Source organism: Anguilla rostrata, chromosome 5, assembly GCF_018555375.3.
Source record: "Anguilla rostrata isolate EN2019 chromosome 5, ASM1855537v3, whole genome shotgun sequence".
Classification (NCBI taxonomy): Eukaryota; Metazoa; Chordata; class Actinopteri; order Anguilliformes; family Anguillidae; genus Anguilla; species Anguilla rostrata.
The window spans coordinates 49,721,769-49,734,882 of NC_057937.1; the positions used below are offsets into that span (position 1 = coordinate 49,721,769).

Consider the following 13,114-nt stretch of genomic DNA (forward strand, 5'->3'; position numbering starts at 1 on the left):
ACAGGGGCTTGTGCTGTTTTTCCCCGATGGCCCCGTGCCCATCAGATATCGCGGCGGGAACTCCAAAACATAATTTGTTATGTTTATCAATCATGTTTATTAATAATAAAGAACTATCTTAGCAATGCGGGATATGGTGTATGGGCTTTTATTGCAAAAAATGCTATTTATTTTTTACGCATATGCAGAGATACTTGCCATGGTGTCTGCAGTCAGGCCCCTAAAAAAATTGTCTACAGACTCTCCCCTAAAAGAAGTGTTTATAGTTCTTGTGTGTCCAGCTCTTTTAAGAGCACCTAAGGTTGTTATATAACTGATTCACTTTATTGAATTGGTTACGTAATAACCTAACTGAAAGTCCAGGTTGTGAGAAGGTTTTCATTTGAAGTTTAATTACATGGTTTTGTGTTGCATAATGTATTAAGGTCTTGATTGCATTGACTCTCTATACTACTACTACAATGTGCTGTGTTGCTAGGCAGAATAGGTACACAGCTGTTGGGAGCTGAATGTTACTCCTTTTCCTCGCAAACTGCCTGATACATCTAAATAACCTGTCAATATTCACATAGAACCTCTATATTAGTGCACCTCCATTCAGTTGTGTGAAGCCAAGCGTGAGCGACAAGGAGGAATCTTTTAATTTAACGGAGGGCACCTCTCCCCTCATCCCGCCTCCTTCAGGAGTCTGTGTTTGAACAAAGAATAAAAGACTTTTTTTTTTTTTTATCTCAAAGACCTTAGTTTTGTATCTATTGCAAATCCCTAGAAGGAACAGCAACACCCCTATGACATCTATTAAGTGAGAAAACTAGGAGCATGTCCGGATTTGTTTGGCTCCCTATTCCCAGTAAGGGTTTTCCATTATGTTTTATTGTTGTTGCTGGCTTCATGACCGAACCGCTAAATAATTTAGAAAAGTGTAATGTATGAATGCGTCAAAAAGAGGATGCTGTTCTTTAAAAGCAGGTGACTCACATTAATAATTAAACTGTATTTTAGAGCATCTTTTAATGAGGCAGCCAAAGAATTTTCTGTGCAGCTGCTCAGCTTTTTCTCTGATTTCCCTGTTAGAGAGGAGTAAATCTTGCATTTTATCCCGTTGCACTTCAGAGTTAAGATGATTATTTGGCCTTGCCCTCACTTAATGTGCAGGGGGAAAGAAATCAAAGCCAGGATCTCAGCAGTTTCCTCCGAATGGCTCATATGGTAGGCCTTGGTGAACTGACTTGTATAAAGCTATTCATGGCTTGTTTAATATGTTCTGCCAGATTTCCCATTTAAAGCATGAATTTCATTCCAACCCAATCCAAGCACTTATTATTATAAAAGCTTGGCAGTTAAAATAAATCTTGCTTGTTTAAAGGATATAATTTTCTATTCACCAGACTGGCCTGAATCCACTGTTCAAAGGTAACCAGTTTATATCTGTGTTCTCGGTAGAAATATGATTGTGTTATTTGGCCCTTTGATCAGGGGAAGGGAAAAACAAAAACACCCAAAGGGGCCCCAATCACTCATGAGTGTATTCTGAGCCCTGTGGGATCCATGTTGCACAGGAAAAGCACAGAATCACAGGATCCAGAAATGAAAGCAGCATGCCAAGTCTGATCACTGCCTTATAACCAGTTTGGGTAAATGTGCTATACACATGAATTGCTGTGAAATTTCATGTTTTAGCGCAGAAAGAGGCTTCAAATATTGTTAGGAACAAGGTTTTCTTCCGATATTCTGGCACTCCAAACCCCTCGTAACCCTACACTCATATACTCCCACTCCCACTGCATGCACACTCCTCACCTACGCCACGCACTCCTGGAAGTTGTATATTTATTAATTCATATATTTGCATCATCCACAGTGCAAATTCCTTAGGACCGTATACCAGATATAATGTGTATTACTATTGGAATGGTGGACACGGTATGTATAATAACATCTCCTTCTTTGTGTATTATATTCAGATACACACAGAAAAGGTGTGCGCTATGCCACAGATACAATAAAGCAGAAACTGGCAAAGATGAATATTGTACGTGTTTGTTTTGACATTGTTGTACAGCATTACATTTGTTGTAAACATGTTCTTATATTGTCTTTCACTATTGTAAATAATACATCTTCTCCCATGGCACAGGAGGTGTGCCTCTAACACATTCTGACCTTTTGCTGAGGCTGTTTGGGCATGGAGCTGCAGGCTTCTTCATGATTCACACACAACCCCCCCCCACCCCCACTTCTCCATACTCCCCCTCACTGTGCCTGTCTGTCTTGCCCTTTAGCGTTTGTGACTGGCTGGCAACCTTTGGGGAAAGTGACTGCTGCTTTCCGTGATGCGGGCAGACAGAGCAGGCGGTTCACCCCGTATTCCCCAGTCCCTGCCCGGATGATGGATCCACCCTCGTGTTATCACGAGGTGTCAAAGGTCATCAGCTTCAGTTCAGTTATGATGGCCATTAATGATCCTCACTATGAGACCCACAGTGTCAAACACTAATTAAAAATCAGTGGCTAATTAAAAAAGTTTTAAAAAGCTGATGTACTTTCACAGTTTCCTCTCATGTACAGACCCCTGCCAAGCCAGCTGTCAAAGGGGAATACACCAGTGTAATTAATGCTGCTACGCATCCCAGCAACGCATGATGTGTCCTTCTTATACATCTTATATGTACTTCCTGTGAGAAAAGAATCATAACCTTTAAATAACATGAACACTGAAGATCCTATCTCCTATCTAGTTCTTTCTAGAACAGGATCATTGTCCTAAAATCAAGATGATGAGACTGTTGTCTAGGCTAAATGCTGTTTCCAGTCAAAGTGGTGGGAAATGTTGTGTTTTAACTGAAAATGACAAGAGATGAAGTTGAAATAAATAGTGTCTTATATTTGAGTCAATTTCAGACTGCATGTAGAGAAAAGACTGTCCAAAAAGAACTGAATATTGCAAAGGAATTAAAGAGTGATGAATGTGAAAGGTGAGCATATGTTTAACCTTTCTACCTCGATCAGCTCGCTGGTTGACACATGTTGCACATCAGATGTAGAGCAAAGTCACTTCCCACAGTGCACTGGACTGGTCTGCCTCCACCCATTTATCATTACTGAAGATAGTTAATGAAACTGCCAGTCAGTATCTTTATATATATATATATATATATATATATATATTTTTTTTTTTTTTTTTTTTTTTTTTTTGTGCATTCACAATCATTTGTTAAGGCAACATTTGATCTTTCATATTGTAAGATCCGAACAATGATAAATAATGTTGGTCCAGATTGAAGTAAAAAAAGCATCACAGATGTTGAGGTCTTTGGCATGCGCAATCTGTGAGCGTGCGTGCCCACGTGAATTTACCCTGCCGAACGGATGAATCAGGCACAGTGCGCTAATGAAAGGCCAGAGACACTGCGTTAGTTACACTTGAAAGGGTGCTTCATATTTGCAGTAGCCGCTGTAATGGCTTTACTGTAGGGACCCTGACTTAAAAGCCTGAGATAGAAGCTGCCTATCTCAGTAAGTGCACTCCTGCTTATGGTCTCCCCGACTTATTCTTTTGGGCTACTCCAGGAGCTAACCTATTTCAGGGGCAATTTGTCACCATTACTCAGGTACCTTTATTTGGTGCCTTTCAGGTGTGCACGCAGGCACGCAAAGAGGTTATGCTTTGCCTGTAATATACTGCGGAAAGGCTCTTTCACTGAGGGATGTGTTTTTAGGGAGTGGTGTACGGTAAGTGAGTGGCTTTTTGAAGAGCTGTAAGCACAATGAAACATCCTTTTTTTTTTTTTTTTTTGATCTCCCATTTTTGGAATCGCCTTTTCCAGAAGGCTTTCCATGCACCACGTGCCACCCACACCTGCTGCAGATCAGAGTGTGTGAGGATGAGTCTGTTTTACACACTAGCTAAACGACACAGTTACATTTTTCTGTTGCCTAATCCCTACTCGGTTCTGTAGGATTCCCTAAGGGCAAATGTAGTCCGTCCTTTACTCTGTTTTGGATGGAATAAGCGAACAGAGATTTCCGAAACATGCCAAACTTGTTTTGCTGTTCAAAAGGAAGCTTGCTGTGGTAAGGGGGTATCATTTGCCTGGTTGTGCCTACTGAGATTGTGGTACTGTAAAGCTAGGCTTAAGGGGCAAGTGAGAGCCATGGTCCTCTAAAAAGAGTAGGAATCCTTCATAAAGACACTTGATATTCCTTAAAGAATCACTTTGCTTTGGTGGTGATAGAGCAAAGACAGCAGCCATTGCCTGGAGTTAACTACAAAAAAAGATTTTTCCCTCTTGTGCTGCTGTACAGTGCTTGTTTTCTGTTCATACCTTGAGCAGAATCAACTACAGTATGATTGATTTCGCTGCTTTGGAATTATTAAGAAACATTCCTCACTGGCTAAAGGAGAGAAAGAAATGAGTGGAAAGTTCCTATGAGGGAATAAGTAGGATGGCAAACTTCTCGTGATGCACAAGAAGGTCTCTGACATGGCAAGGCTCTTTGATCCAGTAATTCTCCAGCAACTCTGAAATCCACATGCTGCCTGTAGGGTTCCCTTTCTCATCTGTACCGTGTACTGATACCATGCAATCATTAACTTTGGATTCCACAAAGCCCGGCATTAATGCCTAAAACCGTCAAACCTGTTAAGTCATATTGTGGAAAAAGTGCTACTCGATCAGAAGAAGCAAAACTCTCAGACTGATGTGTCACCGTATTACAGTAAAGTGAGTGGTGGATTCAATCATAACTGCCGTCCCGAGGAAAAGTCTCAGATTAGCCTGAGAAGGTTTGAAAACCTGAGAAGCTTGGAAACAGATTGAACCGAGTGGTGTACGTGTGCATGCGTGCGTGTGTGTGCGTGTGTGCATTTGTGCGTATGTGTGTGTGTGTGTGTGTGTGTGTAACTGAGAGGAAGTTAATCCCAAACAGATGCAAACAAATCTGGTGTATTCTATATGAGATAAGTTATTTTTAGTTATTAACAGCTGAAGCTGAGAAAAGCAGGTGGAGATCCAGGAGCAGATCACTGCCTCTGTACTGACAGGAGTCTGTGGTTCTGCAGTGAAGTAGATTATAAATTGGAACATTTAGGGTATATCTGCAATTTGTCTGAGATTTAATTGATTTATGAGACCTAGAAATGGTCTAACCCTGTTTTAGGCATTTACTTGTGAGGTTTTTAAATAAAAATGAAATGCTACTGATGTAATAGTAATGGAATTCCATTTAAGATTTCCACTGTAAAATCAAAAAATTTTCACTGTAAAAGGATTTATATAATCAAATGTATTATTATTATTATTATTATATGCTAAGAAGGTAACATGAAATTTTGAGGAGGTAATTGCTGTTTATGATGGCATTAATGGTATCACTTGCTGTTGATATTCCTGTAGATGTTCTGCACAGGGCAGGAGACCAGGACTATGAAAGGCTAGTTTACACAATAAACTGAATGTAGGATCGAGAGAGGTGTGTTATGGCATGTCTCGGTGGAGCATAAACAGACTCTACGTACGTGCCTGGGTATTTTGGCAGTAAATGCTGTCAACGGCATATTGGAAATCACATTTCTCCGAACGTGCCACGACGATGCAGCGTACCGTGGAATTACACATGCCCGTTTCTGTCTTGAGAAGCCACTGGGACAGCAGAAATGAATGTGAGAGAACGCAGGTTAGCACGGTTGCAGGTTGACTTCCCGAAGTGATCGTGCTGACAGAGGAATCTGATGGTGCACTTTACCCAGCCCTCCAGAAAACAGCAACCTAAACTGTCTCTAGTGATGGAGGCTTTTCAGCGGGTTCAGCAAAGCAATTACCAGCTTCGGCTGTGTGAGTACAGGCAAGCATTACAACAGGGGAGGGGGTGGAGGGATGGAACAACAACTTTGAACTTGTTTCCTTGTTACTCCTGAGTTGTTTGCTGGTGTTTCAGATTTTGAAACTCTGACCTGATTGAACGCCTCTAATTCCACGGCCAGCTTTTTAAAACTGTAATGTGTGTTTGTTAAAAACTGTCCTTTGTCCGGTGTCACACACACATAATACACTCACAATAGGATCTGGTCAGAGCCAATACATTGTCACTCAAAGTACCACATTGTAAATGTGGCCTGATCTCATGTTGAAAGAAGGTTAACTCTAATCTCAAGTCTACTTTTTGTCAAGGTTTTTAGATGTACCTAAAATGTAGTGCAATATGATACTACAGTGTCACCTTTATATGACCATGCATTTTAACATAGTTGGTGAATAGCAAGGCATGCAGAAGAAACATGTTTGATTCCATGAAGGGTACATGCCTTAATTACCTTTAGTAATCAAGAAATATTCCAATGAAAAATCAATAGTTTGTATTTAACATTGCCTAGCTAGCTCACTAACAATTCCTAGATCATTTTGCTATCTAGCTGGCATAACCTGCCATAACTAGCTATTGACAAACGCTTGGTAATGATGAAAGGGCCGCTGATATTTTTCCCAGAGAAAATGATGAATAACGCATGCGCATAGAAACATTCAGTGCTTCAGTCCCATGGTGACTTTCCCTCTCTGCTCTTATTATTAGCAGCCTACATAAGCAGCGGCTCGGATTAATTTAAAAAGAAAGCACTTTAAATAGAGACCTTAAATTACCTTAAAATCACATTGAATGATGAATTGTGCTTTGCAGCAATTTATTTACTGCAGTTCCTCTCTCTCTCTCTCTCTCTCTCTCATGTACCATACTTCTGTACAGCATTTGGGTGCACAAGAAAATGTTTTATGTATCATTGAAGCATGGACAGTGAAAAAGCAAATAGTAAATAAAGACTCCAAGGAACCTACTTAAATTGTCTTGGAAGTGATGTGCAGCACCAATCCACAAGATTTTAGTTAGGGACTGAACATCTCTTTGAAAAAATCTCCACGGTTTTTCAGGGAGACTTTCAAGCCCTAACTCCCAGGCCTGATTGATGTAACCTGTGTGGAATCATACATTAGTGCAGAGGGAAGGATTGTGCATTTTCCCAGTGATCTGATGTTGTGTGGAAGGAGAAGAAAAAAACTATCTTTGAGTTGAACAAACCTAACTGTGATCCACACAAAACCAACCACATGTCCCCTGGAAGCACCCAACAGCTTTATTTTGGGGGGAAATCATATATAGAATCACCATGGCATCATCATGGTTTGTGCACCCACATGTCACAGTAACTTGCGTTAACTTGTGCCTTTTTAATGCTCAGCATTTTCATCACTGGCAGTATAATGTGTGCGATATGGTGCAATTGCATATGCTACTTCCAGTTTCATATTCATTCAGTTGAACTGTCAGTCTGTGAGTCTGAGATTCTGCTATACAAAAAAAGAAATTTGTATTTTGATAATGTTGGATTGGTGCCTCAGCTTAGTGCATTGTGGGTAATATTGTGGGCACGATAAGTGTATTATGTCCTCAGGGGCTGGTTTATAATGGCCCTTGAAGGACAATTTTTGCCCTGCTGAGGTATCATTAATCGACCACTCATTGAGGGATAGGACTGGTATAAATCCTGCTCTCATCTGCTTTGTTCTAAGCCGCCTTATGGTGCTGGAGAAGACATGGAATGACCGAATTCTGATAATCCATGATGTAAGAGGTGCAAGAGGTGGCAAAAATGCCGACAGATTAGTTTGTCGCCTTGCCTGGTGGAAGAGAGAGCTCTCCATCTGTCAAGAGAGGGAAAAAAATCTGCCAGCTTTTTTTATATAAAATCTGTCTCAGAATTAGGTGATGTGTCCCAGAGCAATGTGTTTCAATTTTATGTTCACAGTGCAGTCTAGACATGGAGATATAATGGCTTCACTTTACAAGATGCTATACCTTGAGGAATTGGAAACGTCAGTTAGTGATGGCTTGGTTTGAAACAAGGTGTAAGTTTTCTTAGATTTATTTTCACCGTAGAGCTGTCCCTTTTTTATCCGGTATAACGGTTGTGCAGTTCAGAGTGTTCACTCGAAGTTTGTTCTGATAAAAATAAAATTCCCAACAGACAAACATATCAAATCTCAATCAAAAAATATTGATTTCCAGCACTGATGCGCCACCGTTGATCCGCACATCGTTTGGATAGAAATGACAAGAATGTCAAAACCGCATCCCACCGTAATGGGGTTGGGAAATATCTATTTTGCGGGATGGGAAATCTGCAGCACATGTAATTTTTTTCCTTTCTTGCACTTCCATTTTTGTTATCGTGGGTCAGCTACAGTTGGGAGAAGCTCTGGAGAATAATGTTGTATTCTAATCTCCAAATCAGGTTTGGTAACATTCATTCTTATTAGGCCTTATGATACTCCCAGTATGTTGATGAAAAAATTGTTTATTGCTGTTTCGAAATGGACATAAACAACCCAAGGCGCCCTGTAAGCTGCCAAAGACCAGTAGGGCACTAGAATGTCATGGAGGCCCACGGGAGATCTATTTTTCATTTTTTCAAAGTTTGTAAAAAAATGTCCTTGGTCAGCCTGTTGAAATTGACATATATCACAGAGGGTTCAAAGTCAGTGTGTGCCTGTGCTTTCACTTGGAGCACTATAGACCTGTCTCTTAGGATAGGGTACATTGATTGAAGGATAGAACCGAGCCAGAGCTCTCGGATGGCTTCAGACGGTGCGCCAGAGGGTGGGAAACATGGCCGTTTCTGTATAGGTCACTGATTCTTACTGCAGCCATTCAAACACGGCCATAATCCAACTGCTGTTCAAACAGGCAGGCAGTTTCTGTGCTGCTGAAGGTGGTGCTGTGGGTAAGGAACTGGATTTACTAAAACCCGGCAGCTGCAGGTTATATTACTGGGTTGGACGCTGTTTCTGCAGTAACGAAGGAGGTTTCAGTGCTGCGTTGCTATTGGTTGGGGTTACTGGCTGAATGAGTACAGAGGGGTAATGTATGGAAGAGGACTGGTGACTCATTGTTTATTCATTGTGGCATACAGACACCTGAGCAAACATTTCAGAGAGGTGTAAAGGCAAGTGCATGGTTCGCAAATGAAAGGACAAAATGAGAACACCATTCAGGCGGCAGCCTGTGGAATTAATCCAGAACTAACTTAGCTCACCCCTGGAATAGCTGAGGAGGGAGCCAGAAACAACTGACAGGGGCTGCCAAGGGCGTAGAGTCAGCAGTATGAGCGCTGGCTGGGCTCTGTAGTGACAGGTTTGAGGTTGGGTTGTGCCATTAGCCAAGGCATTTCAGGTGTCCAGGGTTCCTCAGGTTATCGGTCGCTTCAAAAACATTTTTACTCACCCATTACTTGTAGAAGAATTCCATCTTTGCAGAGAGGTCCTGCGGCAATGTTAACTCAGCCGCCAGGTGTGACAGTTATTCTTGTCCACGGGTGTTGCGCAGACAATGTTTCCATTTGCTTCAGGCTAGGGAAGGCCCTTTCAGCTGATACTCTTGTTGCAGGATAGTCAGTTTTAGTAGTTGGACTATCTCTGACAAAGGGCCAGTTAAGTCAGCCTTTATGTTCATCTGAAGTAGCTCACCCAGCACTTTATGAAAAGTCGCCTCTTCATAGATCGCCTGTTGGTCATTTTCTAACCTACAGCTGTCAAAGAGAGGGTAGGCCAGTGACAGTTTGACCAGTTCTGCATCAATGAAGCTCCTCCTCAGATGCTGCAAAATCAAAGCAGAGTCAAAGCATTTCATGTCTTGGAATCTTTCTGTCATCTGGCAAATGATTGCATCCATGATGCATGGAAAGTGTCCATGCTGTTCAGGTCATTCTCATATTCCTTGTAGCCTTCTTTGTTACCAGCCTCAGACTTGCCATTTCCTTTTTTCCTTTGGTCATTGATTGTAATCCTGATGTCCAGCTGCCCAAACGGTGTTTTTGTAAATGTCCTGGAATGTTGTGTCACCAAGAAGGGCTTTCGGTGCATTGAGGAATGCATCAAGGTGGTGAAATGATACAGCGTCTGAAACAGAATATGAATTTTATTATTATCATATTAAACTTTTGATCCTTCTTTTTCTCTCAAATTTATGAGGAACGTGTCCATTTGCCTCCGCTGACCAGCTGCCGTGCTTTGTTTATGGGTATGGATGGCATACTGTAGTCCTGGCTCAAGAGGCACAACTTGTGATGCCAAATTGGGAAGAGAAAGAGTTTGATTCAAAAAGTGGAGGCTGTTCAGGCAGCAGGGCCAGCCTGCACTCTACCCTGCCGCTCCATTTACCCCCAGAAAACATAGCTACAAGCAAAGAAAATTAATATCCAATAACAGCTAATGGCCTCTGATGAGAACTACATCTCAGTCCAAGAAAATAATGACCTTTATAGAAAACTGAGATTGATTGAAAATTATATTCCATCTGCAGTTCTGCAGTTCCCTTCCAAAACACAGTTTGCTTGTGCAAAATAATAATTTTTTTTTTTTTTTAAACAAACATTTAGAAAAGGTCAGCATGTTATAGAATGAGGTCGTTGTGGGGAGAGCAGACATGGAGGAGAAGCCAGATCCCTGCTGGTCTGCTACACATACCCAGTCCAATGATAGACACTGTACACTTGGCCTTCAGACATTGGAATGTCATGATTTGAAGAGATATAATATGTGTGAATACTGGTAGCGCTCCCGAGGAGCTGAGTGGAAAGAGGTATGACATCATAATAGACTCTAGATAGTGATGACTTCCCTAAAGGAAGTCTGGCATAATGCAGAGCAAAACCCTTTGCCTATATATGGATTAACAGCTCAAAGAAAAAATCCTCTATGGAGAAAATTAACACATAGTTTCACATATTCATCCCCATCACAGTGTATAAGTTAAGCTGCCATTTAAAAATTGGAGGTTTCTATCCGCACACATGTCAATCTTAAATGGCACTAAATCCGCTGAATTCTTATGCCATTTTCCAAATAAAATAATTAACAGCAAGCTAACACTGCTGCGCATGTTGTATATGTCACCGCAAGTGGTTCTGTGACAAGGACATTGTGGCTATTCAAAGCAAACAAAGAAATTTGAGCAAAGAAATTTGAAGAAACTACTCAAATAACTGAGGGAAATTACTAACAAGAATGGCAACAATAACAACATTACGATAACAAATGGTTTATTCTTGTGAATGGTAGCTCGAAATACAGCCCTGTACATGATGTTGTAATTGTGTGAAGGGCCATCACAGGTGGGCTTACCACTTAGTTGTTAGAAATTTGTGTTTTAAAATGACACCATCTTTTATTATAAAAATGGATGAAACCATTCTTTTTTTTATATACAAACAGACGTCCAAATACCATACATTATTTTGAAGGAATTAGGAAAATTTCTTCAAAATAATGCATTTATTTCTCTCAAAAATGCTAACAATCTGAAGGAAATGATGCCACAGGAGGACTGTGGACAGCAACGACTTAGAACGTCACAATGGACAAAAATGGGCACTTGGTCCAGGAAGTCCTTGGCAAAGTTTGGCATGTTAATGCTGGTGAGCTCAAACTATAATTTTTTATTGTGATTTTGAATCAAAGTTAAGCACAAAAGTGGACTGCATTCAGGCAACAGACACAGCTGTGGGAATACTGCTGTACTTGTTCTCAGTTCTATGAATCGCATTTCATAAACATATCTGTTGAATCTTTGTCTTCCAAATGCACAGAGACCTTGTAATCTCAACAGCAGCTTCATTTTGATAAAGGTGTTGCAGCCATTGCCCTGTGAGAGTGGCGGTGGGATTTAACTCCCTTGTGCTACACGAGTCTCTTTGCATTTAGGTTGGCGTCCAAAAACATCAGCTGTCAGCACTGCTATTTCAAGGGCTTTTCATTCTGTCAGTTTTGTGAACATCTGTCTCCTTGGAATCCTCGAAGTGTTGCAGTATTTGATGCCCACCAGTTTCATTGCTGGCTTTTTTTTGTGATGTAAAGGTCCTTTATCCTGGATGTGAGAGGAATTCAGTTTTTCTGTTTGAGCGGGATCTGATTTGCACTTCAAAGTTGCAAGATAACGCTCGGTGTCACGGTTCTGACTCCATAAAAAGGTTAAAACAAATTATAAATTGAAATGAGTGCGCGTGGCTGTGGCTGCAGGCAGCCATCTGTGCCATTATAACTGGAGCCCGTGTGCAGTTTGGCTTGGGCTCAGCAGATGACATTGATGGTTCTGGGCCAGGCTTTGAAGACAGAGCGGCGTACCACTGCCAGTGCCTTTCAGGGTGCTTTCATATTCCCTAAAGGTCTGGTGAACGGCAGTGAAAGTTTGACACATAAGTCTTGGTTCCTCTCCAAGAATAGTTATCTTGCACTCTCCACGCTGCATAATTCAATGGGAGGAGGTACAACCAAACAACAGTTTTGAAAAGTCTTTAACTTTCACATTAATTCTGATTTTTAAATTTATTTATGTAATTTTAGTTGTTCCTCACACTGGCCAGAAAGTCCTAAAAGGACATTGAAGGATTACAAATGTATTAAAAGCAGACCAATATAGTCCATTATTTTATTTTTAGTATTTTTTATTTGAATGTGTAATATAAAACTGATAGCATAGTTAATATCTTATCAAACATACACAATGTGCACCAAAATGTTTGTTCATATACCCATGAAACTAGCTAAATTTGAGGTATTGATATATGTGGTTAGAGCCTTGAAAATGTATAGTGCAACCTACATTTTTTTTGCTTGAAAGGCATACAGTTTGTTGAGGAGGATTATCAAATGGCTAATGATTTTTACACATTAGTGTATACATGAATGCACCTATTAGTAGAACCCAGTGAATGGTGAAATGAGAGGACAGGTGTATAAAATAACCTGTTACTTGCTGTGACCTGAATTTGCATGGAATTCTGCTTTGTTCTTGTGTGGGGATCACAGGGTCTACTAAAAGGAGGTTTCAGGATTTCCCCAATGCTATTTACATTCTGGCAGCTGATGAATTGCTTTATAAAACACTACTGACACTTGGTCATTCCTTATTTTTCAGTGCTTATTTGATAAGTTGTCAATATATTGTGTATGTGTGTGTGTGTATGTGTGTGTGTGTGTGTGTATACAGTATATGATATATATATTAATAGTGAAATATATAGAAAAAAGAAAGTTGGGTAAAAAAGTTAACTATCTTCGTAAAGCAT

General features: G+C 40.6%; 1 protein-coding gene across 2 annotated transcripts in view; it reads left to right on the forward strand.

Moving 5' to 3' along the window:
* The window catches only part of LOC135255551 (polypeptide N-acetylgalactosaminyltransferase 18), a 77,539-nt gene that overhangs the window by 10,664 nt on the left and 53,761 nt on the right, over window positions 1–13,114 (forward strand). Inside the window, exon 1 of one of the 2 annotated variants that reach the window (XM_064336878.1) lies at window positions 11,372–11,464. The exons of the other annotated variant lie outside the window; for it this stretch is intronic. Within the exon in view, the coding sequence (XP_064192948.1) occupies window positions 11,404–11,464 (61 nt within the window). The 5' untranslated portion in view covers window positions 11,372–11,403. Of the gene's footprint in view, window positions 1–11,371; window positions 11,465–13,114 lie in introns of those variants that run through there. 2 annotated transcript variants of the gene reach the window in all.